General features: G+C 51.7%; 8 protein-coding genes across 8 annotated transcripts in view; 5 read left to right on the plus strand and 3 right to left on the minus strand.

Annotated features, from left to right (window-relative positions):
• Positions 1 to 780, minus strand: part of PpBr36_04406 (uncharacterized protein) — a gene marked incomplete at both ends in the record, with an annotated part of 1,841 nt that extends 1,061 nt beyond the window's left edge. The window contains 3 exons of the mRNA XM_029891566.1: positions 1 to 242; positions 337 to 561; positions 667 to 780. The exon at positions 1 to 242 is cut by the window's left edge and continues 94 nt beyond it. Of these exons, the coding sequence (XP_029749431.1) occupies positions 1 to 242; positions 337 to 561; positions 667 to 780 (581 nt within the window). The remainder of the gene's footprint in view (positions 243 to 336; positions 562 to 666) is intronic.
• On the plus strand, positions 337 to 732 carry PpBr36_04407 (uncharacterized protein; the record flags this gene model as incomplete). Its single annotated transcript, XM_029891567.1, has 1 exon — positions 337 to 732. One exon carries the CDS (start codon positions 337 to 339, stop codon positions 730 to 732), a length of 396 nt encoding a protein of 131 aa, XP_029749320.1.
• Positions 781 to 2,291: 1,511 nt separating the features above from the next.
• Positions 2,292 to 3,771, plus strand: PpBr36_04408 (uncharacterized protein; the record flags this gene model as incomplete). The annotated part of the gene is made up of 4 exons (XM_029891568.1): positions 2,292 to 2,510; positions 2,640 to 2,792; positions 2,856 to 3,099; positions 3,212 to 3,771. 4 exons carry the CDS (start codon positions 2,292 to 2,294, stop codon positions 3,769 to 3,771), a joined length of 1,176 nt encoding a protein of 391 aa, XP_029749545.1.
• Positions 3,772 to 7,638: 3,867 nt separating this feature from the next.
• Positions 7,639 to 10,588, plus strand: PpBr36_04409 (uncharacterized protein; the record flags this gene model as incomplete). The annotated part of the gene is made up of 2 exons (XM_029891569.1): positions 7,639 to 9,324; positions 9,401 to 10,588. 2 exons carry the CDS (start codon positions 7,639 to 7,641, stop codon positions 10,586 to 10,588), a joined length of 2,874 nt encoding a protein of 957 aa, XP_029749546.1.
• A 2,240-nt stretch (positions 10,589 to 12,828) lies between these two features.
• On the plus strand, positions 12,829 to 15,981 carry PpBr36_04410 (uncharacterized protein; the record flags this gene model as incomplete). Its single annotated transcript, XM_029891570.1, has 2 exons — positions 12,829 to 12,926; positions 13,014 to 15,981. The coding sequence occupies 2 exons, from the start codon at positions 12,829 to 12,831 to the stop codon at positions 15,979 to 15,981; spliced, it is 3,066 nt and encodes a 1,021-aa protein (XP_029750371.1).
• A 495-nt stretch (positions 15,982 to 16,476) lies between these two features.
• Positions 16,477 to 18,517, minus strand: PpBr36_04411 (uncharacterized protein; the record flags this gene model as incomplete). Its single annotated transcript, XM_029891571.1, has 6 exons — positions 16,477 to 16,510; positions 16,607 to 17,041; positions 17,127 to 17,245; positions 17,341 to 17,393; positions 17,491 to 18,171; positions 18,427 to 18,517. 6 exons carry the CDS (start codon positions 18,515 to 18,517, stop codon positions 16,477 to 16,479), a joined length of 1,413 nt encoding a protein of 470 aa, XP_029750087.1.
• A 1,880-nt stretch (positions 18,518 to 20,397) lies between these two features.
• PpBr36_04412 (uncharacterized protein) lies at positions 20,398 to 21,294 on the plus strand (the record flags this gene model as incomplete). The annotated part of the gene is made up of 1 exon (XM_029891572.1): positions 20,398 to 21,294. One exon carries the CDS (start codon positions 20,398 to 20,400, stop codon positions 21,292 to 21,294), a length of 897 nt encoding a protein of 298 aa, XP_029750093.1.
• A 1,173-nt stretch (positions 21,295 to 22,467) lies between these two features.
• On the minus strand, positions 22,468 to 25,264 carry PpBr36_04413 (uncharacterized protein; the record flags this gene model as incomplete). The annotated part of the gene is made up of 3 exons (XM_029891573.1): positions 22,468 to 24,375; positions 24,458 to 24,877; positions 24,977 to 25,264. 3 exons carry the CDS (start codon positions 25,262 to 25,264, stop codon positions 22,468 to 22,470), a joined length of 2,616 nt encoding a protein of 871 aa, XP_029749588.1.
• Between the last annotated feature and the right edge of the window lie 724 nt (positions 25,265 to 25,988).

The following is a 25,988-nucleotide window of genomic DNA, read 5'->3' on the forward strand; positions in this document are numbered from 1 at the left end:
GGCTTGGAAAGTTCCCCGACTTTGGTCGGTGGCAAGTCGTGGAAGTACAGTGAATCATGGGCTACCTCAACAACCATTCCAGTTCGATCACCCTTGTCGCCGTCCAAAAACTCATCACAAGCGGCCATCATAGCCCTCTTGGTGCAGAGGTGCTCTGGCCTGAAAGCCTCCAGAAATCCTGCCTTGATATCGGTATTATATGCGCCAGGCGAGACAACGTTGACGGTGATGTTTTCTTTAACCTTAAGAATGGGGGCGATGCTTCGAGCTCAATGCTGCGCGCCAGCCTTGGAAGCTGCGTACTCGGGCAGCATGACGCTTACTTTTTGGGCAAACATGCTGGTGACCACAGCGATCCGCCCCTCCTTTGGCAGGCTTGTTTTGCCTCATGAAATGCACCGCAAGTGCCGCACCGTACATCACACCCTTGAGGTTGACGTCGATGCACATAGTGTCTGGGACCGGTGGAAGAATGTCTACAGGCACATGGCGCCGGCCGAAGTTGTACTTGGAGTCACGGCCAAGGCCGCCTGTGTTGGCCACAAAGTCGTCCAGACGACCCTAGCGGGACCAGACGACACCAAACGCGACAGCCTGTTATTCGCACGTGGCTACATCGCATTGAACGAGCATGGCCGTTTCTCTCGAGGGGTCGGGGTCGCGTACGGGATGCTCAGACTCGGTTATACGGCGGGCGGCTATGGCTACCCGGTAGCATTTTCTATGCAGTAACCCGGCCAACTCGGCGCTGATGCCGCTCTGTGATTTTATGATTTGCATTGTCAGTGTGTCTCGCTTGGTGGAAAAGGATCGAGGGATCCTTGCATTACCGTCAGTGACCAACACAACCTTCCTAGAATGACTCTGCTGTTCTTCCATAATGGAACCCATAATGGCTGTCTCGAGGAAGCACGGATATAGCCAACGAACATCAATATAAGGTCACGCCAGATTGGACAGGGAGATTGGCTAAACCCAAATATGCAGGGCAGACCCAGTTTTAAGGCTTAAGTTTGCCAATCAATATAGTGGCCGAGTAGTCAACTCAAAAACACCATATGAGTCGAGGGCATCATATGCTGGAACGTGAAAGAATTAATGATGCCATCGGTTTGGTTGACGGGAGGCGGAAAAGTCGCCAAGCTGCGTTCTTATTCTTCCACCTCACGAATGATATTTTCTTCTCCGCATTTCTCCTCCTCTTCCTCTATCTATTTCCCAAGATGATCTGCATGTCTGTGGTCACAACTCTCCAAGGTGGACCAAGGTCACTTAGTGGTCTTGAACTTGCAGCCAGAGGCAAGGCCGTACACGATACAAGAGACAAGAGCAGGGGGAGTATTCCCTCCCGCTAACCAGACTATAAACGGCAGCAGCAGATATGAAAAGACAGCAAGGTCGAGATTATCATTGGCGGACAGTTTCAGAAGGTAGCGTTGTGGTATCTTGTCGTTAGAAAGGCTGAGCTCGACAGGTGCATGTGGTGTACCACCGACGACGGATAGCTATTGGTCAGTCTTTGCTCTTGGTTCCTTGACGCAGCCTTGGCGGTGCTCCGAAGAAGTCCAGAACGGCCCATACTGACGGCTGTCCTCCACGGCCCCATTACTTTCTGCTCGAAGCATCGTCCGAATGTTTCTCGACATCCGATGAGATTGGAAGCTGGTTATCATAACTAAATGTGCAGCCCGTTCGTCATACTATATACAAGGTCGAATGGACTGCATGGCAGTAGGGATTGACAGAGAACGAGTCTTGCATGTGTATGTATACAACTCGAAGAATATATCTCGTCAATCAACAATCCTCCTTTGTTTGCCTGAAGCCAGAGCCGACCGGCGTCCTCTTTTGGTGATCAAGTGGCCACATATGTTACTGCTCCCCATCACTTGATCGCCACCGTCCATTGTCCCGAGGATATCAGATGACTCGATCGGTTGAATCCGCGACGTGTACTTGCAGGCACCCATGGAAACGACTCGAGATAAATCCTTGAAATTACCCCTCAAGGAAGGAAAACGTGGGAAGGGAGCCGAATACACGGTCCCTTAGTCAAGACTATGGACTCGTCCCGAGGGACTGGTGACCGCGAGAATGTTTTTCATGGATTTCTCTATTGGACATTAGCAAACAAGTCTGGCGATTTTTCCCGAAAGAAAGAAGAAGAGGAAAAAAAAAGTGTCCCAACCTGCAGAGATACCAAGCCAGCTAAATGTTGCACTCATTGGGACCGATACTAGCGACGGGTCTCGCAGCCTCTATTGTTGAGTTTAGAGAGAACGACAACAATCATGGCAGACAGTCGCGATAACTCTACCAGGGGCGTAGGCCCGAGCAATCCGAGTTTTGAATACCCAATACCAATCGAGAATTCTTCTCAGATCGCCTTGCTGGCGGTCTCATGGCTTTGCATTGTCATCTGCACCTGTGCGGTGACATTGCGCATATGGGCAAGGCGCCGAGTCACTCCAAGAATGGACAGCGCCGACTACTGTACCTTGACTGCCCTGGTAAGATCTCCTTGCCCCTGCGTCTCCTGGTTGCGTCTGTCCTGATCATCATATGATGGATACTTCAAGGCCTCGTTCGAGCAGTGGTGCAAAAAAAAAAAAAAAAAAAAAAAAAATACTAACTATAAGACATGGCATGGTATCCTCTCGCTGATATTCCAGTTCTTCAACACGGCGCTACATGTCGATGTTTTGATAATGGTGCATCGAGGCGGTTTTGGTTTCCATGTCGATGACATAGTCAAACGATTCGGGCCGGATGCGCTAGAGCTCTTCTTCAAGGTATGCAGTAGGCTTTCCACGCGCCGCGCTCTGAACTATACTAACTCGGCTCATATAACCTAGGTCCTCATGACTTTCACCCTACTCTGGTGCGCAACGACAATGTTCACCAAACTGTCAGTCCTGCTGCTCTTCACAACCCTCTTCCCGACGAGGAGGATGCAGATGGCTGCATATGTCATCGGCAGCTTTATCATCGTGTGGTGCACCGGTGCCATCATCGCAACGCTGTTCATGTGCCAGCCGTTCGCGATGAACTGGAACCGTTCCATCCCCGGAGGCCACTGTGGCGATGATCCCCTGTTTTGTAAGTCGCCGGTTCTTAACCTGTAGCAAACTGGCCAAGTCCCTCTGCTTGCTATCGCCATGATCATACTCTGACAGCTTGACTAATACTGATACGTGTCCACCTGATGCAGATACAATACTCGGGGTGATCAACATCATCGTCGAGGTCACCATCTTGTTGCTTCCCATGCCGGTAATCTACAAGCTCAACATGCCACTTCACAGAAGACTCGTCGTGGTTGGCATGTTCAGCCTTGGGTTTGGCACGTGCGCCGTGACGATATACCGCCAGACCAAGCTGGAGGGCCTCGACTTCGAGGATATGCCGCACGAAGGCGCCGTGGCGACACTCCTATCGGGCCTGGAACCCTCAGTTGCACTCATGCTGGCCTGCATCCCCTTGCTGAGGCCTCTGCTGTGCCGTCGACCAGAGCGCAGGTCATGCTTATCGAGTTTGTACATGAACAACGGCGGCAGCAGCGACAGCCGAAGCCAGAAGAGAATGGGCAGGAAGGGGATGAGAGAGTTGGAGGAAGGATGCGACCCCGCCGTCGAGGTCGGCCTCCGACAGTACCGGAACGTATCCGACGACGTCGAACTGAATCCCGTCAGGGGAAGTGTTGTCGGACATGACGTGGAAAATTCGGCCAAAGCGTCCAAATCAGGGAATCTCTCGCGAGAACAAACGTGACACGTGAAATCCGAGAAAACATAAGGGGGAAAAAAAAAATAAATAAATAAAAATAAAGCAAGGTAAAAAGCCACGAAACTCACGCCAACAAAAAAGCAAACGTACAGTACATCCGGGCCGCGGCCGGTTGGAAAATTGGGTGGCTTTTCTTTTCGCCACGGGGGACAGGAAAAGGTGGAGTTTGGGGTTTTGCTAGCCTACTCGATCTGGTACTTTGCTCCGGATTAATACACACCCATGGGGCTAGAGGGGGGGTGGGTTCAGCTTGGTAGCGCAGTATAATAGTATATGTACTCGGTGCAGAAACGAAAAAAAAAAAAAAAAAAAAAAAAAAAAAAAAAAAAAAAGGTTGAATAAAAGCAGTTTAGGTCTAGCGACGGAAAAAAACAAGATATGTTTACGTTTAGTACAATCGAAAAAAAAAGCAATTCCCAAAGGAACGTACTATGATACGACTTAAACTTAGGACCAATGTTTGTCGACGGTCTACTCGAGTCAGATAGTGGTTTTGACTTGGGACGGTGACGACAAAGAGCAAGAAAACAGTAGTCGCGGTTTGCAGGTGGGAGAAACATAGCAGACAAGAATAAAATAAATAAAGATGTAACCCTGCCAAGCCCCTTTCATGTAGTTGGCGAACTTGCTTATTGCTTGTCATCGCGACTCCCTTCCTATCGGGGAAGCCTCGTTCAAACTTTCGGGGGGCCGACTGGGAAAATCCTTACTGGCAGATACTTGGACGCGCGTCGGAGAACATCTTGATACGCATTACTGCTATATAATGACTTAATTGATAGAGTTGGTAGGAACTCTTTTAGTTACTTTTTGTTTCGTTTTATTTTTGTATGTATTAGGTATATTTGTTTCTGTAGACCACTATATCTGCATCGCTAAACATGCTGATCTGCCCGAGTGGGAGGGCGATATGAAGTACAGTAATTTTAAATTAATGTACAGTAGGGATGCGATTTAGTGTCTCGCTCTGCCGAGATGGCGCGACGAAGATGCCGCAGATTTTCATGTGTGGCATCAAATCCGTTCTCCTTTCCGTTTACCCCGTCTTGCCTTTTGTGTTGGTGGCTTGCACCGGCTTCCTTTGGTGGCGCCTCGGAATTTGCGATCGTCTGCAACAGTCAGGCTTTTTTTGCATGCAAGCCTCATGAGGATGTGCCCTCTTTGATGCAGAAAAAGCAAGTGGTAGTAACCACAAAAAAAGGAAAAGAGAAAAAATAAAATAAAAATAAAAATAAAATAAAGACGTGTGTCACACCGAGTAAGATGGTATCAATATTTGGAAAAAGTCAGCAAGAGCCTTGCAGCATCGGATGTTACGTGGGAACTTGACCCCACCAACCAATCACTGTTTTCCTCTTGCTCCATTCGGATCAAATAGAATTCGGTCTTGCCCATACATCCAACCTGTCAAACAGTCAAACTACCCAACCATCACATCAACCCACAAGGGGAACACCTACCCACACCACACCCATGGGGATGGCTAAAAATTCTGACACAGCCACGAGCTTGGCTGCTCTGGGCTCCATCCCATCTACAGTACTGACAGTACTGGATATGCTACTTGGTGGTATGTATATATGGATACAGAAAGGTGGTTGGTATGTGCAGGACATGTTTCCCTGCATTCATTGGTCGCGCTTGGGTGCAACTCGCATACAGCCTTTCAAAACCTTGTGCACAAAACCTGCTTTGATCCTGATCGCAGTGTGCGTAGCCGCTAATGCAGGATACTGTCATGATCAATGTCATCGAAAAAGAGAGGGAGACTGTAAACGCGCATGGGGCAGCCCTCTCAAAAGGGAAATGAAAAAAACCTTCTTTCCAAATCGCTTTTTCCCTGCGTCACTCGCTGACACTTTCTTGCATGCTGACAAGCCCCTATCCTGCACATGTCTGTTGCGTTGCGGCAAGACGCATGTGTCTGCTGCCACTTGCCACCTGCAATTACCGCAGGGTATTCAACTTTTGGGATTGTTGTTTGGGCCCAGATGCAAGGGACCGAGCCCGGCAATCCGGATATGATCGGCACCCGTCAGAAGTCAGAGCTCAGGGTCAATGAGGCCAGATCTGAGCCTAGAGCCTTCCAACTCAGACCCTAGAAGATGAGGTTTTACCCCAAGGGACGGGTCCAAGAGTTATCTAAATTGCCCAGGTAATATGTAAGTAAGGCTTTGAGGAAAGCCATTTTGCCCCAAAGCCGTCCAACCGGCATAAGTTCGGGGTCGTGCTTCCAGATAGATTAAATTGTATCCAAATCGTCTTTGGTATCCATCCCCGGTCTTGCTTCTGTTTGGTGTAACATTTTTTAATTTTTTCTTATTTTTTTATCGCCGCCCTATCGAATGACGATGAACTTGTCCGAAAGCAGGTTAAGAGGCGCGCGCGTACTGCGTGAAAAGTCTGACCACATAGCATCCATACATATCACTCCAACTTTTAGGGTGCTTAGTATGGTGGAACCGGCTTTTGGATTACGAGAATAGACGGGTCCCGTCAAGAGTCAGTTATGCAGGGAGTAAACACGGTCAAATCTCTACACAGGCCTCCTCCCATTACGAAGGCAAAAGTAGTAATCACCAAGTACTTTACTTGCAGCTATGCAAGTTTTTCCTTCTTTTTTTTTTTTTTTTCATTATATTAACAGTGTTCATGTGGAGTCTCTGCAGAGGTTCTCTCCAAAGTTTATAAGCCACAGAGTTCGTAATGACAGTTGAACTCTTTTGCCCAAGTGATCCTTGCGGCGTTGCTCTAAGCGAAGGGGAAGAAAAGCAAAGAAAAGAAAAGTAAATTTAGAAATCGCAGCGCTGCGGCCGTTGCCGGCTGGTACTGGGGCGATGACGGTGGGGCTTCAGCTGCACTGTTCAAATTCTAGACTACTGTAGACCTTTTTGACCATTGGCGAAGCTTCGAACCAAGCCCTCACTTGTGGTAGCACAAACACCCCGGTAGTATGGGATCCACCCTTTGGTCCAAGCCTACAGTAGCAAGTGTAGATGTGCACTTGGTTGAAACGGCAGAGGCTCCTTTCGCACCGTTTGCAGCCTCCTCACTGGTCGAACGGCTGCAGACCCCTGGACCCGCTAAGTCAATCCAGGGACTAACCTGGTTGGAAAACATTTGCTCCTGTCGTTCCTGTTAAAACTCGCCTTGTCCCCTTTTCAGACTGCCATTTGATCGTTGGTGGGCTTATTTTCAAGGATCACATCTTCAGCCCACGCGTCGCTTGGATCCGATCCCTTATTTTTATTTTCCCTGTTTTCCCTTATTCAATTTTTTTTCCCTTGCCTCTGTCTGTTGTGATATCATTCATTCAACATCCTCCTCCTCTCGTTTGGGTTTGCTTTATCTGTCTCCTTTTGCCCCTCGAGCTTGTTGTTTGTTCATCGCAGCATTGACGGTCTAAATATTTTGTCTCTCTCTGCTGTCGATCAGGGACTGACTGACGTCTTCGAAAACGGAACAAAAAAAAAACCCTCCGACGAGTCTGATCCTTTGTCCAGCATACCAGCGACTCGCCCTTTTTGGCTTGCTTTGTCTGACCTTCATCCCTTTAATAACCTACCCCTTTTTGGTAGTCAGCTCACGTTTTCTTGAGATTTTCCAGCTCACACCATCAAGAGATCTGGAATCTCATTTCGTTATCTTGTATTTTATTTATCTTCTCATTGGGCGGAAGGGTTCGACAAACAACGAAGCACGAGCTAAGCCCGCCCCGCATTTCACCACCCTCAGCCACTATTCAGGCACCAAAACCTTCGTTCCTGTGGTAGGCCCTCGCCAGGGAGTTTGTCTCAGACGCGCCAGGGACTTCCCTCGTTGGACAGACGTCCCAACTGGGCTTAATATATCATGGCTGCCCCTACATCTCCTAGAAATCCCCAAAGGATGGGTTTCATGCCCATCAATGGCGGTCGTGGCTCCGACGAAGAAGCAGACATTCCGCTTTCAACCATCCGAACTGCCAGTTCTACTGGTGCCCGCAAACCTAACCAGGCGATTGAGACGAACATGATGGCCAGTGAGAAACCCCCCCGCCTCGGCCCCGGTCGTCGAAGGCTGAAGAATGGCCTTGCGGACCAAGGCCGCCGAGGCACTGGTGGCAGCGACGACGTCGCCCTCAATGCCATGGGCCGCCTCTACTACAAGATTATAGGATTCTCAGTCGTCACGCGTTACCTCGTTTACATTGTCCCTGTCGCTCTCCTTCTGCTCATCCCAATCATCGTCCTGATCGCCACGGGCAATATCGCCGAGGACAAGATCCGTGTCGGTGGTGACCAAGGCCCACCTCTTTACCGACTATTCGTATGGATCATGGCGTCGTGGCTAGGCTTGTGGGCTGGCAAGATTGTCGCTCACCTGCTGCCTCCCATCTTCATGTTCTTCTGCGGTGTCGTCAGTTCCGGCACCAGGAAGTATGCCACCGTCATCCGCGCTCTCGAGATCCCACTTTCACTCTTTTTCTGGGCCCTGGTCTCTTGGTTGCTTTTCCGCTTCCTCTTTCAAGATGGAATACCGCTCGACAACGTCCAATGGATTATTGTCATGAAGAAGATCCTCGGCGCCCTGTTTGTCTCATCGGCCGTTTTCCTGGGCGAAAAGACGATTGTCCAGCTGATCAGCATCACCTACCACCAACGGTCATTCGCTAATCGCATCAAGGATTCTAAGCGCGAGGTCTACTTGCTCGGCCTTCTCTACGATGCTTCGCGTACTCTGTTCCCCATGTACTGTCCCGAGTTCATTGAGGAGGACAGCATCATCAACGATAGTCTCGATGTTATGCTCAAAAAGGTCAAGGGAACAGGATCGGCAACACCGATGCGTCTTATTGGCAACGTCGGTGCCAACGTCGGTCGCCTGGGTGACAAGATCACCTCGGTTTTCGGAAACGTTGCGTCTGAAATTACCGGCAAGCAGGTTTTCAACCCCAACTCGTCCCACTCCATCTGTGTCGAGGCTCTTGAGAAGGTCAAGACATCTGAAGCACTGGCCAGGCGTATCTGGATGTCTTTTGTCGTTGAGGGCAGTGACAGTCTCTCGCAGGAGGACATCGAAGAGGTTCTTGGCCCCGAGCACAAGGAGGAAGCCGAAGAGTGTTTTGCCGCCATTGACGCGGACCAAAATGGTGACATCAGCTTGGACGAGATGGTGCGCAAGGTTGTCGAGATTGGTATCGAGCGCAAGGCCATTTCCAACAGCATGAAGGACATCAGCCAGGCTCTTGCCGTCTTTGACGAGATCTTGCTCTTCATCGTTGCTCTTATCGTCGTCTTCATTTTCCTCGCCTTCTTCCAGAGTACATTCATCACCACTCTGGCCACTGCCGGTACTGCCCTGCTCTCGCTTTCTTTCGTTTTCGCCGTCACCACTCAGGAATTCTTGGGTTCTTGCATCTTTCTGTTTGTAAAGCACCCATTCGACGTCGGTGACCGCGTCGACATCACCGGACCGGAGAAGGAGCAGCTCATTGTGGAGCGTATCTCTCTGCTCTACACCGTCTTTACCCGCATTGACAAGATGCAGGTCGTCCAGGTACGTTGCGAACTTTGAAATACGGCTGCTCTTGTCCTTCCGTTTCTGCATCACTCTAACCCAATCTGCCTTACAGGTTCCCAACATTGTACTTAACAATCTTTGGATTGAGAACGTTACTCGCAGCAAGGCCATGAAGGAGACGATCGATGTTAACGTCTCGTACGACACTAGCTTCGAGGACATTGAGCTTTTGCGTATGGAGATGGAGAAGTTCGTTCGCCATCCCGACAATGCGAGGGATTTTATGCCCGACTTCACCATTTCCGTTGGCGGCGTGGGCGATTTGGACAAGATGACGCTCAAGATTACTATCAAGCACAAGTCGAACTGGCACAACGAAGCTGTGCGTGCTACTCGCCGCTCCAAGTTCATGTGCGCCCTGGCCCTGGCACTCAAGCGTATCCCGATCCACGGCCCTGGCGGTGGCGGCGAGCCTCTTGGTGGACCCACCAACCCTACGTACTCTGTAGCCGTTTCCGATGGATTTGCAAGCGAAGCCCGTGACAAGGCCGATAAGGAGAAAGACAGTGCCAGGATGGTGCCTACCAAGACCTTCAGCCGCAACGGATCTTCTGCTAGCCAGAAGTCAAGGAGGGAGAAGGAGTCTGCCAACGAGTTGAACTCGCCGGTGGATGTTGCTAGACAGGCGGCTGCAGGCTACGGCAACAGAGACGGCGACATGCTTGATGACATGACTCCCGTCGAGCGTCAGCGCACAGATGACATTGCAAATCTGCGCAAGGAGATGATCACAAAGAACCAGAGTCTGCGCGGTCGCCGCCAGGCAGGACAGACGTTGCCACCACAGTCTCTGGGTGAGACAGGACCTCGCTTGACGTTGACACGCGAGGAGAGCAACTCGAACAGCAACCCGAGCCGCAGCCCTAGGTTCGATGTCGAATCGCAGACTGGCGGACTTTCCCCAGGAATGGGAAGCACCGGATTTGGAACGCCAGCGGCGGGCGGTGGCAACTCTACGTTCGCTGGAAACCCTTACTATTCAAGCAACGCAACCACTTTAGGTGGGGGTCAGGCGCAGCAAGGTTACAGCGTCTTCCCTCGGCCGACGGGCAGCTCTTCTCCGCCCTCGAGCAGCACCAACTTTGGGGGCCTCCAGGCACCATCCTCGGGAGCTCACCCGCTGCAGAGCGCGCCAACCACGGGATCACGAGCTAGGGGCCAAAGCGTCTCGTCGACGCGCGACTTGACCGCACAACGGCCTCCTCAGCAACAGGGCGGCGGTCCGGGCGGTCGGGTTTAGCTGAAAGATAAAAGATGAGAGGGAGATGAAGTTCTCCGAGATGATCATGTTCACACAAAACACAAAACACAGGCTCCTTGCGAGTTTTGTCCTGTAATATCTATTACACTAGACTTGGTTCTCTTTCTTTTCTTCTTGTTTTTCTTTTCTTTTTTACGACGTTTGATGACGGTGCGGAGATTTACAGTTGGGGGAGCCCCCTGGAAAATGACATCCTTGCATAGCGGGCTGAGGAACAAGGCCCTTGGTCCAGCGGTCAGCTGCATATTGATGGGACAGAGTCCCGTTCATTACTTTCAAAGAAAATAAACATTACGATTTTTTTTGTCTTTTGCATCCACTGTATTTTCATGTCTCGTAGCCTTGTTTCTGCTACGCTTGGTGATAAACAGTACTACGGTGCCGTGATTGAGGGATGTTGAACAAGTGGCTTGCTAGTTTTAGATGGCGAAGCCACAGTAGCTGCACCTAGGTAAGCCGCATACGTCAATCTAAGAAGCAGTATTCCTAGAGAGGAGAAAGCCTCCCCAGGCGAGTTCGGCCTGTCGATCTGAGTCGTACGCCAACGGCAGGCTTCTTGTGACTTTCACTTTTGGCGTGAACGATCAAGTCGGTTATGCCGGGTCTGATGGCAACTCAGCGTTCGGGTCGTGATAATCGGAGTCGATGGCTTGAATAATCTTCCGGACTGAATTCCATTGTATTCTTTGATAATACAAGTGGTGTGATATAAGATTGGGATGTCAGGAGATTGGATGCCTTGAGATTTGAAGCCTTCCTTGTAGATTAGATTTGTACGCGTCACATGTTCTGTCGTACTACTTAATTAGAAGAGATTTTCTTCTCCAAACTAAATTCTAACCACGAAACAGATACCGTGTGTGATACCTTACACTAAGCTTACCTTGGTTATTTGGACAAGGACAGTCGTTGGAGAGGTCTTTCATTTCTCTCCCGGCCGAATACGTTGATCGTCCGTTCATAATCTACTTGACTCTTTCATATTTTTAGTCCCCTGGTGGATAATGCTTTACCATCACTGTCATGAATTTGCCCTTTCAGGGAAAGGCAGGAGTTATAGAAGGATGGTCAACCATGAGAGCAGATCTACGTGATGGATAAGGCATGGCAAACAAGTAGCTGCTCATCCATGTCAGTGCTATGAACGTTGATTTAATTAGGTCTAGGCTGGACTTCTAGAACTAGCCTGGTACAGTAGAGTCGAAGGTTGTTTAATCAGAGATATGCCTCGCCATATTAACATGATACAGCATTCAGCACCCGGGATACTGTTTCGGGTCTCGGTGCAGTCAGCTCAGTACTATACCCTAAATTCAGGGTGGAAATGGGGCAGGGACAGAAGCCCCTCACGAACCCACCCCTGCATCACCGTGCTGAGCAACGTGGAATAGACAGACTCATCCCAGTCTGGGGGAGCAGGGTCAATCAGGTCAAGGTCAGTGAGGGGCACTTGCTGTAACACTTTTGGAAGGCCGAGAGGCCACGAGACAATCCGATCGATCTCAGGGGAAAAAAAAAAAAGAAGAAAAAAACGAGCTGACTGGGAAGCTTCCGCTCGGCCATGCGGTCTGTCGGACACCTTCTGTTCCTGCCATTCGTCGATCTGCTTTGTCCCGTTTTTCCCGCAAATCTTTGGAAAATGATCACTTCCCCGCCCACGTGTCTGGATTTTCAGCTTGCTTTACAGGACAAGCCAAGAGATCGTCAGCTAGGGGTCTCTCTTTGAAAATTAAAAACTTAAAAAATTTGCCGGTTCACCTTGTGCAGGGATCAGGTACTTGAGGTACCTGGGACAGACGAACGGGGAAGGCACGAAATGAATACTACTTACCGCACAAGAGCGTAAAACCCCGGTACGGGCTGGTTGAAGGTTGCATGTTGTATTTCATATTGGGTGCTGCTCAAGTGATAACGTAACCGTTTCATAAGGAAGGAGGACACTGGGTCTTGATTTTTTTATCCATGCATGTTGATTGAGTGTTGACTGGTTGTTTTGATCCCCGCAGATTTTTATTCTTTTTTTTTTTTTTTTTTTTTTTTTTTTTTTTTTTTGGCTTTTGTCCGCGAGATTAATCGAGCTGCAGCACAGCGAGAAAACCAGTCACCCACTTCCCCCAGAAAATCTCATCTTCAGTCGACCGAAGCAAACCACAGTCTCCACCCGAATCCGAGTCACTGGGGGCTAGTTGGGACCCTACGTGCCTGCATGCCCCTCCATCATGACTTCGACTCTAAACACTGGTGTTCCTCCTAAACAGATCCGTTTCGTCAACAATCAGGGACTACCACCCTCCAAACGGAGAAGGATAAGTGCGGCGTTCGTAAACCCACCTAAACCACCACATCGGACCTCTTCTAGTATAGTGTCGTGCAGCTACTGACTATAAGGTGCCGCCGCTCGTAGCTGCTACACCTGTAGGAGGCGCAAGACGAGGTGCGATGGCACCCGTCCTACATGTTCAACCTGCACCAAGAACGGCCATTCATGTCAGGGCTATGATGATATTCCGGACAGGAAAAGTGACGCCTCGCGCTCGTCTGACGTGAAGCGGGAGTATGCAGGGGAAGACGACGGCGGTGATAAGGACGAGGACGAGGAAGATGGGATTCCAGAAGACTGCGATTCCCAACGGATCGCCCACTCGGCCACGACCAGTAATCTGCAGTCTGACACCTCCCTTATGGATTCTTCATCCAACAGACAGCACGACGAGAGCAACAGGGTCCCCTACTTTAGGTATTTTGGCCCGACTGCAATAGTGCCCGGTTTCAAACAGATGGTAGTCAATGTGCCATACCCCCGCAGAAGCAGAGGAGGCTCCTTCTCGGCATCGTCGCCAACTGAGACCCGATCCCAGGCCTCTCATGGAACGCTGCACCAGGACGATCCTGTGCTCGAGAACCCCGAGGATCTGCCCGTATATGATCCCAACGACCCCGGGCCGACGGATCCCGCCATCGTCCAACTGATAGACACATTTTTCACACACCTGGGCTGTAACTATCCGTTCTTGCGCCGAGAAAAGTTTCTCAAGATGGTCAGCGAGAAGAGGGTGGAACCAATCCTGTTAGACGCAATACTAGCCCTAGCTGCAAGATTCCACAAGAAAAAGGACGACCGGGAGGCCATGGGGCATTTCTATGCCCAGCGGGCAAAGATGGCCACGGTGGACCCCTTCCCATGCCCGACTGTTGGTGCTGTCCAGGCCTATCTGCTGTTGGCGTACGAAAGCTTCGGCCAGGACCAGGATAGTGCTCTGTGGGCTTATCTCCAGCTTGCTATTGGAATGTCTATCGATATAGGCTTGCCGAGGAAGGACGGTGTCAAGTATCAAGGCGAGAAAGATCCTTGGTACACACTCGCCTGTATTCCAAAGTACGACGAAACTGAAGCAGGGCATGACAAACAGAGTAATGGAGAAGACACCCTTAGCCCGGAAGAGCAGGCCGAGGTTGAACAGGAGCGGATCAACACTTTTTGGGCCGTTTTTGTTCTGGACAGAGTCATATCCTCAGGCACCGGGCGGCCTGTTCGGTTCAAGGACGAAGACTTCGAGATACCTCTACCAGAACCGTCCCTGATTTCCGACAAGGGCTGGCCTGCACCGTTCCCCGATTTTATCCGGATTGTCCATCTATACGGACGAGTGTCGGATGTTTTGAATAATGTTAGCGATCCAAAAGAGCTTGCAGGGGAAAGCATACAGGGAAATCTCAGCAGCCTTGTCCAAGAGTTGACATTGCTTCACCAGAGATTGGACACTCGCCTCCATTTCAACGCTGTCAACTTTCAGGAGTACTCAAGGGCTGGCCAGGGCACGACATTCATCTTGCTTCATCTTTGGTTTCACACCTTGATCATCATCCTCCACCAGCCCGCCGTCATCTTTGGAGCAGTCGGGCAGATCGATGATCTCATGCCAAACGGCCGCGAGGTGGCCATCTCGAGCGCCAGATCGATTGCGGATATCCTCTCGTTTGCTGAACTTATCGACTCCAGAAGCGTCATAGGAAATCCTTTCACGTCCCAGCCCATGTACATAGCCGCCTGTGCCTTTCTGATGCAGTCCGGTGCAGCGCAGTCCTCGGCACCGCCACAGACCGACGCGGAACCGGCTGGCCTGACGAACGGCTTTGCTTTCACGGCCAAGGAGAAGGAGGCGAAGCAGCCCAGCTCGCTGCTTGCTTTTGGGGCAAATCAGAACTACCAACGGTGTTACAAGAGTCTTCAGCAGCTACAATGCTATTGGGGTGGTGTCAGGTACATACTCACAGCCTTGGATCAGAAGTCCAAGGGAATCTGGGACTGCGAAACGTACACGCTCGAGGAGTACGCCATGACCAAGAAAATTTCAGGAAGACGATCGTCTTCGCTGGGTCGGCTTCCTCGGGAATTCGAGATTCCTTCGAGTCCAAATGTGCCGCCCATGGTTGGCTTCTCTCTAACAGGCACAACCAACTCACCAAACTCGTCTCTCACCTGGGTTTACCAGAACCAAGCCAATGTCGCAACGAGCCTACAGGGCCTCCAAGGCCAGCAACCGGTGCGACACCGCCCTACGTCTTCAGCCCATCGCCAAGAGATACCCACCGGGGCTGCAATCGCAACGAATCCCGAGCCAGGCTATGATTCTGGAAGCCAGCCTCCCGCTGCACCGGTACCCCTCACACCTCCGGGAAACCTGGCCTACGAACCTCTGCGGAACGAACCCCCACAAGCCATATACACGCCGGCCTACCCACAAGCACCCGTCTCAGCAATGCGATTTTCGCCTGTGTCAGCAGCAAACATCTCACCCAAGCCCCGGTCACGGCAGAAGCGTAGATCTATATCTTCATTCAACAGCCCGAGGGCTGGCACATCGGCCAAGGAGCCATGCCGATCTTGTCTACCTAGTGGTGATGCCGCAAACGACCATCACCCTCCTCTGCATCTTCATCGCCAGCTTGATTCCAGCTCCGAGAGTACACCAAACGCTCCTCCTCCTCCGAGCACCACGATAGGAAACAACATATACACGGCGGTGGCGCACTCATCAGTGGCCAGCTATGAGCCGTCCCCGGTTCCAAACGGCGGCGGGCCGTCCTCGATGGCGGCGCTATCAGGCAACACTGATCGGCAGGCCGTCCAGTTCGAGCGCTCTCAGTCGGGAGGGTACTCGTCGCCCATGATGCAGACCGCCGGCGTTGTGACGCCAAGCAGCGGGTACTACCCTCAGCCTGCCGATCTGACCTTTGACAGTCGCGAGATCACATGGGGCCAAGACCCGGCCGAGGCCATGGCGCCGTGGCTGGTAGAGTACTTTTCGACCAACGACATAATTGGCCTCTTACACGCGAGCGGTGGCGGCGAAGAGAACAATGGGGACTAGCCGCCCGGTATGGTAATCAACCAAATTGAGTGTCGGAACATGGTTTTTTTTTTTTTTCGGTTGACTTATTCTTTACTAGTTTATTTTTTCAGTTTTCAGCATGATAGCGGCTGCATTTAGATAAATCGATACCCCTCAGTTTGTAGACTGGTTCCTTTGTCTTGTCTAGCGGCTCGTCATTGTCCGATATACTTTGATATGTGCGTGCATCTGGGCATAAATGGTGTTGCGATCGAATTTGCATTGCCCCCCGACTAGAAATATAGCTCTTGCTCACCGAGTGCAATGTTATCACTGGTCGAGCGACTACTTCGGTCATTTGACTTCATGATCAAGACATCGTTGGTATAGCTATCCCACAGAAAGCAATATATACGAGGAGGCAGAAGTAGTCATTCATAATCACAATGGTTGACGCCCAGAATCATACAAAATGGATTTGTTTCAGCCATATATTTTTGTTCTATGCCTATCGTCCCATCTCTTGACAGCCGCTCAGGCATGTGTCATGGTGAGAGCATCCTTGAATCTACGCAAGTTGAGTTTGTTTCTTGTCAGCAAATTCCGAGGCGCAAACGAACAGACAGAAAAAGGGGAAATGGAAATCCTTTTTTTTTTGGCTTACTTTTTGACCACCCTCTCGATACCATCACAGCCCAGCTTCAGAGTCTCCATCTTGGGGCCGTACGAAAAGCGGACAAAGTGGTGGCAGGGCGAGTCGAACAGGTCGCGGCGGCGGGCGGGGTTCAGGTCGAAGAAAATGCCGGGCACGACGATGACCTTTTCTTCGAGGCAGGCCTGGAAGAAGTTGAGGCCATCCTCGATGGGCTTGGGCAGGCCCTCGAGGTTGAGCCACAGGTAAAAGGTCGAGTCGGGCACGAACTTGATGGTGAAGCCCATGTCGCGCAGGCGCTTGACCACGTAGTCGCGCTTGTCGCGGAAGTGCTTCTGCAGGGCCTTCATCTCGGCCTTGACGAGGCTGGGCTCCAGCATCGGGATGGCGGCCTCCTGGAAGGCGACGTTGGTGCCGCCGTCGAGGTACGAGCCGCAGGAGCCGATGCTGTGGTGAAGGGACGGTTTGTTCAGTCGATTGGGTTTACTTGATCGAGCCACTGGGGATATGGCGACTGGAGATATTTGCTTACGCCTTGATGAATTCCTTGGGGCCCAGGATCCATGCCACACGCCAACCGGGAAGACGGAAGCGCTTGGTGAGACCGTCGATGATGAGCACATCGTCGTCGTCGACATCAATGACGTTTTCCTGTGATTTTTTTATTTCAAACGGGATAAGCCTGGGCTCACACTTGATAAAGCGAAATTCAACTTGGTAAGCCACTCGGGCCAGTCATGACTTACGGCGGCGCTGATGGTGGTTCCGTCGCAGTCGCTGGTGTAATTGTATCCGGAGTCTTGCGATAGATATGTGATTAGTTTGACAACCTTCAGGTGGTCTGTTTGGTCTGCTCCCCAAAGACAGACAGTGTCAGGCTGTGGCAAGGGACCTACAAAATTCATCCGAGATAAAGGTGGCGCGGTCACGGCACAAATCCTGAATCTCAGCCAGCTCGGGGTTGGAAACGACCCTGCCGGTGGGGTTACGGGGGTTCGAGGTCAAAATAACACCGGTACCACGGGCGATTTCCTCGGCGATCTTGTCCGGGTTGATGTGGTAGCCATCATCCTCGGACAAGGGCACAGGGATGGCGGCAATGTCCTTGAAGAGCGACAACATCTCGTTGTAAGCCGTGTAGTCAGGGATGAAGAAGGACAGGTACGAGTTGTTGAGGACGGCAGCAATACGGATAAGACCAGCACGGCCACCGGGCACGATGGCGACGTTCTCCCAGGTGTAGAGGCTTTCCTGGCCCTTGCGGTGCATCTCGTTGTAGAGATGGGCGACGGCCTCCCTCAGGGGCCTGATTCCGGCGGTAGGGCCGTACTCGCGGCTGTTGAGGGTGACGTCGACGCTGGTGGGCCGCTTGAAGCAGCCCTCGATCTCGTCTTCTACCTCGGGGGCGCCCTGGCCGAGGTTTGCCCACTTCTCGGGCTCCTCCATGAAGCCATACTCGGTTGCGCGCTCGGTACACCAGACGACACCGGTCGAGGCTCGAGTGGGATCGAGGCCGGCATGGGGGAGATGTCCTTCGTGGGCGGCACGGAACTGCCTGTGGATCTTGGACCCAGCCTCTGGATTTAAAGAGCACACATCAGCTCAATCTATGAAGCAAAGCAACGGCTAAAACCGTTGTACAAGTTATCAAGAGTCTGAACTAGTTGGAGACGCAAGTTGCTGGAAGTTGCGCCGTGCCAAGACAACCAAGGAGTGCGGATCGGAGCGATATAGCACTTGGCTGGTGGAATGAATACTAGACTAGCCTAGAGAGGCCGGATGCGGGGTATATTTTTAATTATTTGACACAACCAAGAACAAAAGTTGCTTACCGTTGGCGCTCGGTTCCGCAATGGAGAAGCGCCGCGAGGGCTTTGGAACTCCCGTGTTCCGGTTGATACTGAACTTGCGGTTGCTGAACATGATTGCGACTCACCAGCCAGGTAGACCGGAATAGAGGAGGAAAAAAAAAGCTCGCAAAAAAAGAGTGAAAGGAATTTTGGGCGGCGGTCCTGGTTTTGGTTATGGGCAGGATGGATGCCCACGATGGCCGCCAAAAATGTACCTGTCAAAGTCTGTAACAAGGATATCCTAGTTACAGTGCAATTGGGGTAGGAAGAAAATTGGAACTGTAGCAAATCAAATGTTGAGGAGCTGCAGGGTGGGGTGGATGGAATAAGGGGAAACCACTTGTGAGGGTCGAACAGAAGTAAAGAACAAGATATGAAGCAAAAGATACTTGACAGGTGGTGATACTTGGGATAATGCAAGACATTCGCAGAAAAACCAAGATTCCAACTTTGATCATGTTCAAAAGAAAAGAAAGTCAGTGAGACCAAAAAAAAAAGGAAATAAAGCAACTGGGGTTTTGTCACGGGTAGGTCCGCCTCGTTTTTCATGTCGATTCCAAAAGAATAGCATGATGACGACCACTCGAAGCTATTTGGTGCTACTAATTACAAGTGAAGGCGGTCAGCGACAGGAATAACCAGGATATTCCTCACATCCTGCATGTTCCGCCGACAAATCGAAACCAGGGGGGGAGGCGTTCCACTAGTTGTCTCTCTTCTGAGGAACGTGCCGTTAAAGTTGACAACCGCTTACGTATAAGTAAAAGACAAGATGCAGCCACTAGAGGTGGGTTGCATTATATTGATTACTGCTTACGTTTTTTTTTTTTTGGTGTGGTTTGCTGTGGCATTATCGCCTAGCAAGCACGAATGATATTGCTATAGATGTAGGCTTTTTGTTTTTGTAAATCAATGGAAGACAAGAAGAAAACAGTGACTATTACAGACTAGACTAGCAGACATCTTCAGTCTTTTCAGTGTCAGTGATTCCCCGCAACCCCCACATTCCAGGCGTTATTTGACGTGCTTGAATCGTGACGCACGACGAGGGGTCAACGATGTGGCTGCAAAAAGAAAGATCTTACCCTGGTTCGAATCAGGGTCCATCACGTGATTTAAGTACTGCTGGGGTACCTGAGGTATGTACAAGATCACACTGCTGTGGAGCCCCCAACCTCGTCTCGTAGACAAAAATCCACAAGGCTAGGCTCAAGGCTTCGGAATCTTGTTGGTCTTGAAGTGGACTGACGGGCAAGAGTCATAGTTGGGGGGGTTTTGTTATTTTATGCTGCCTCAGACTCCAGCCTACAGTACAATAAGTCCCTGAAGGGAGAATGTGATGCACATCGGCCGGGCTATGCAGCTGCTACCGGAAGCGAGGGAGCGCACAGGACGGGGCGCAGTTGCCTGGGCACTCTTTCTACATCTGTCTAAGCCTTGGACTTGAACCAATCAGCGAATAAGTTTTAACGCAGTCAACCTAGCCTACACATTTGCCTCGCGTGGCCAAGCCGAAATGGATTAACCATAGCAATGCAAGCTATGCTGACTGTCTAAGCGCTTGCGAGACTTGAAACTATCATGAAGTACAAAAGTGTGCAAGTGCATACATACGTTTGATCGATTGGGCATGAAAGCAGTTTTCTTTTTGGTATTCCAACGACGAGATCAGTCAAACAAAGGCTACTTAGAAAACCACAACCTGCGCTTTCCCTTCTGTTGCTTTTCACACAAACACAAAGGCGCTCCTTGTCACAAACATTGTACCTCCATCACAAATCAGATTTAATTTAATCAAGCGCCTGCCGCCAGTACACACAGTAGTACATCCTAACAATCCATCACATCAACCACAAGCACACACCCATCGACGTCTCTATAATTGACTTTCTTTGACACGCGCAGCAGCACTACTACCTGCCATAATCAGTCAACTCAAAACCATCCACAACAATGAGCTTCTTCGGCTCGATAAAAGGTCGTTTCTCCAAGAAGGGCTCCGAGAAGAGCGCGGCAGCCGAGGCGTCTTCAAGCACACAACCAGCTCAGCCGCCACCCGCATACACGCCCTTTGATACACCACCAGCGCCACCCAGGAAGGACACGGGCGTCGGCTTGCGCGCGCAGGACGTCACCAATGATGACGACCCCTACGCTTTCCTCGCCCACTTTGACACCATGTTCCTCATCGACGACTCGGGCTCAATGGCCGGTGCGCGCTGGCGAGAAGTCCAGACGGTGCTGAACCAAATCGTCCCCGTCTGCGCCACGCACGACGAGGACGGCATCGACATTGAGTTCCTCAACTCGAGGACCAAATTCACCAACGTCAAGGACCCGGCCGCCGTCGACGACGTCTTCCGCAAGGTCTTCCCCACCGCCGCCACGCCCACGGGCCGCCGCGTCAGGGAGATGCTGCACCCGTATCTGTGCGAGCTGGAGGCGGCCGTGAGCGCCGGCAAGAGGCCGTCTCAGACGGGCATGAAGCCCATCAACCTCATCGTCATCACCGACGGAGAGCCCAACGACCGCGCCCCCAACTTCCTTCCCGACGTGCTCGAGGACGTCGCCCAGAGGCTCGACAAGATCCGCGCCCCGCCGCACCAGATCGGCGTGCAGTTCTTCCAGGTCGGCCGCGACCGCACGGCCGCGAGGGCGCTGCGCGACCTCGACGACAACCTCGGCGGCAAGGTCAAGGGCGGCAAGCTGCGCGACATTGTCGACACAGCCACCTTTGATCTCGACGACGGCGAGACCTCTGTCTTGACGTACGAGGCCGTGCTGAAGGTCGTGTTGGGTGCCGTGGTGCGCAAGGTCGATCAGAAGCACGTTCCTGACCAGAGGCAGTGAGTCTGGTAGGCTAAGGCTTTGGGTTTGAAGCGTTTTTGCTCTCTCTCTCTTTTTTTCATGTCTTCTTATCATTTGTTACCTTTCAGTTGATGATACCTTGAATCCTTTAGACTGCTTTTTTTCTTTTTTTTTACGGAGTCAGGAGTTGGAAGTTTGATAACGTCGATAGGGTCCAGTTTCTATTCCTCTTTTTTGTTCATAAAGCGTTAGGTTTTCTTCCTTGGAATGCAATGTCTAGATTCATCGTGCCGAACCTTTGTGTTATACCCCATGAAACGTAAGTTCTCAATACGCCATGAAATCAGTATTGCACATATAATACAATGAGTATTCACCGCCTCTTACTATCACTATCAACATGCCGATTCCGACCCATTTATCTCTTTTCCCCGTGCACCTTTGATTATTGAATGATACTCGAAGCCCTTTTCCCCAATTAGTGCAGTTATTGCTCTTTTTCTAAAAGAAAGACATCGAATTATGAGCTGCTCCCGATTCATTGACTGGTCCTTCAAAATCCCATTACGTCTTGTCATGCCATCCATGTTGCATAAAAAACCCGGAGCCCAAAACGACAGAGGAAGTAGAAAGAAAGAAACAAAGAACGCAAAGATAAAGAGAGAACTAATTCCTCAGACCAAAGGGATAAAGGACTGTCAAGGTGTGAAAAAAGCACCTCGCATACAGTCTGTCATGTCGAGATAAACCTCGAATAGACTTTGATTTCCATAGCCCTTTGAGTGGAGAAATGTTTTTCTGTCTTTCTCATCGCCGAGGCCAAATTGCTCGCGGGGGTCCCACGAACACACGAGAAAAATAAAATACCGCAATACCGTTCCTGCAGAGCTTGTGCCACTCATAAACGGTTTTTGTCCGGAAACAGAACCACCCTCCCAGGCAGCGCGATAAGTAAGAGCTAGCCCGAGAGCTGAGAAAGATGAGAAGAAAAAAAGAAAAAAGCGAGATGAAGTGAAATGTGCCGTGTGCTTCGTGAGTCCGAGTAGGCTTTAATGCTTACAGACGACATTGACTGATGTGGGTTTAGCCTCATGAGCTCTGATGATGCAAAACGTCGTGGTGAGGGACGTCCAGACACAGCCAAGGTTTTTTTTTTCTTTTTTTTTTTTTTTCCTCCATGAACAAGAAGCAAAACCCTCACAACCCCCCTCCTCTCTACGGCATCACCATGACCTTGGCCTTTGCAATGTTGCGCAGCTGCGTGGTGGAGCCAGAGTCATCCCGGATGGTCATGTTGGGCGTGACGACACACATGACCCTCCACTGCTGCAGCTGCAGCTGGGTGCCGGAGACGCTGGAGGCGTTGACGGCGTAGTGCATCTGGTCCGAGAACTTGACGCCGCAGTCGCTGAAGCCAAAGACGAAGCTCAGGCGGGCCGAGAGCACCCGGGCCGAGGTCTCGATGGCGTTGACGGCGATGCCGTAGAGGTCGTGCGAGGCCAGAGCGCGGTCGGCGTCCTCGCGCATCAGCGGGCCGGCCATCTCCTTGAAGCGGTGCACCATGTCGCTGACGCGCTGCTGGCGCACGCTCGGCCAGTCGGCATGCGACAGCATCTCGACCACGCACTCGGCCTGGCCGTTCTGCACGTGGCGCCGTTGCTCGGGCGTCGCCGCGTCGCCCAGGCCCTCGCGCATCCGCATCAGCATCGCGAGCCGGTGCTTGGCCGGGCCCCGGAGCTGCCCGCTCGTGCCCGTGCGCGACGGGTCGTCGGCCATCCAGGCGTCGATGGAGAAGACGTGGAACACGAGGAACTGCACCATCATGCGGCAGATGAAGTAGCAGCGCACCTCCGAGTCCGAGAGGAGGAACTGCACGTGCGACGCCGCGTTCTTCATGTGGTCCGGGTACGTGAGCTCCAGCATGTACTCCCAGAGCCGCGGGTACCGCCGCGGGATCTGCGCGTCGCTGGCCACGTTCGCCTTGTTGCAGTGAGACCGCACCCAGCCGATGACGTACGTGAAGATCTGGTCGAACTCCTTGCGCCACTCCTTGCCCACCGCGTCCAGGATCAGTCCGTCCTCCTCGGGCTCGCCCTCGAACATGGCCATGGACTTGTTGGCGCCCGCCTGCTCAAAGAGCTGCAGCTGCATCTGCTGCTGCGCTCGCGTCGGGCCCGACGTCTGACGGTGGCGCGCGGGCGGCTGGCCTCCCTGGCCGGCGGCATGGCCAGGTGACGTTTGTTTTGTGTGCAGCTGGAGGGCTTCCTTTCGCAAAGGTACCTCCTGAGCTTGATGCACGGCTGCGGATGATCCCTTGGCTGCCGTGCCCTCCGGGAGCTGCGGAGTGATTTGACCGCGGAAGGGCCGAGGTGACGGCCTGCGGGGCTTGATGTTGGATGCAGAGGATGAGGGGTGCAGGGAGGAATTACCACCGGGACTAGGGGAATCGACATCACCTCCGTTGGCCGAAGGCGGACGACCACCGATGGCGCCAGGAGGGCGTATGTCCGAGGTGCTGCGGAGCCCTAGCTCGGTCTTGAGAAGGGGGATGGGCGAACCTCCGTCTTCAGCCGCCCAGTAATTGCCGCCACCGTTTCCATCGTGATTTCCGTGACCGTTGTCAATGTTTTTACCATGGCCGTATTGACCCATGGCATGTACCCGAGCCTGGCTCTGGGCCAGTTGACGCGGCGTGGGGCCCATGATGGGCACATCAGACTGCCTCGAGGATACGGTTGACTGCTGTTTGTTGGGCGCATGGTCCCCATAAGCCGACGTTCTAAGGTTCTCGAGGGCTGCCTGTGCCGGGCGGCGGGTAGGGCTGCCCAAACTGTCGCCGACCACAGAGCTGTGCGGCCGCATGGTGAGCAGGGGCATGCCTCCGCTGGAAAAGCCGTCAACGCTGCTGCCATTGTGACTGTTGAAGCTTCCGTTGTGGCTATGGCTGTTGACGGAAATACTTGATTGGCGACCAGCCATGTGATCTCCAGCAAATCGGCCTCTCAGGGAGCCACCACGGCCACGATAGGTAGTGCCTCTTACCGAGCTGCCATAGCGGCCGGAGAAGTGACGACCGGGGGTGACAGGGTTTGCGAGGGCGCCAGGATGACGAACAGGCATGTTCTACAGCTTGTTAGCGGGCTTCAAGGCACCAAATACGTAAGAGGTAACTGATAATAGACTCAAATATGGTGCTCAAACTCACAAAGTCTTGATCAGCTCGTCGTCTTAGGTCGCCAATGACCTGTGAATACGTCGAGTGAGATCCATTTACGGGAATACCATTGCCTCTCACTCGCTGGGGCATGATGGAACCATCCTCGTACGCGGCCAGCTCGGTCTGTAGCATGCGAATTTGGTGACGAAGCTGGTCACCATCATGAATGGAAGACTCGAGCTGGGAGCGGAGATTTGCCATGGCGGACGCTGTACGACTACGCTCGGTGAAAACCTCCTGCTCGAGTGAAGTGATGGATAGCTGAATGGTAAGAATACGGTCTCCAATGGAGCGCATATCGCGGTAGTAATTCGCCTGAGCTTCCTCACTCAGCCCAACCTGACGGTGGAGGGCCGTTTGCAGGTGGAAACAGATGGGCTGGGCTGCGTAGCAGGCATCCCGAATCTCCTGAACACAGGGTTTTGAAGTTATGAGATCGGGGCATACAGTTAGCAGTTGTGCTTGAGCAATAGTATCAAACAAAAAAAGATGGGCGATGAGACTCACGGCAAACTGCGGAGGGGGTGACCCAATGCCTGATAGACGAGGCTGGCCCCCGTCGAAAGGATTCACAGACATCCTGCTGCTACCGTTGTTGCGCTCATTCAAGCTGTAGGGAGGGCTCTGTTCTACTTCAACTGGGCGTCTCAGTTGTGAGACGTGCCGCTTGTTGATAGGTGTCTGGGGCCGACCGTTCGGTGGCTGCCTGATGTTGTTCTCTCGCCTCACGGGTGTGTTTTGCAGCAAAGCACCGCCAGGTGACTGCGAGACAACCGAGTCAGTGTCCTCGTTCATTGCGTGGTAGAAGTGCACAGCAGGATGAAGGAAGGAATCGAGAGCAAAAAAGGGCGAGTCCTCGAATAGGTAAGTTTTGAGAGAATGGCGAAAGGCAAAACAAGAAAAAAAAAAAAAATAGAAAAAGAAAATAACAAAGCTTTGATGTGAAAAGGAGAAGAACGAGGACTCCTCTGTTCTGCGATACGGCGCAGAGGAAAACAAGACTGGGATGGTGAGTTTGCTTGATGACTTTTGAGGTAAACGTAAAAGTGAGAATGACGGAAAGGTTTGGGAGTTGAGGTGGATGAGGTATTCGACAGCTGGGTCCTCCAAACCGTACACTAGGAACTATGCCCTACCCAGAGCGGCATCTCCCTGAGGCAGCGTGCCATCACTTTGCTCTCACCCTGTCCTCACCTTACCTTTACTACAATGTTTGTCTGTAAATGCGAGCTGTTCGAATGGTCAAAGCTTTCAGCTTACAAACCAGCAAGGCCTTTCTTTATCCTTTCAACATACTTTTCATGGAAATAGATATATCCGTCTTGGTTTTGAACAGCCTCAGGACACCGCCCAACGAACTTATTGAGCTTGGGCCCATGGATATGCATGAGTGGTGATCCTGAATGTAGTGTTTCTCGGAAGTTTTGGGGGACAGCTGGCAAAGAAATGTCGACCAAGCTTGATACTAAATAGTCTCTGTTGATCAAATATCTTGGCATTTCACATGCAAAGATATGCT

This window comes from Pyricularia pennisetigena, chromosome 6 (assembly GCF_004337985.1).
Source record: "Pyricularia pennisetigena strain Br36 chromosome 6, whole genome shotgun sequence".
Lineage (NCBI taxonomy): Eukaryota > Fungi > Ascomycota > Sordariomycetes > Magnaporthales > Pyriculariaceae > Pyricularia > Pyricularia pennisetigena.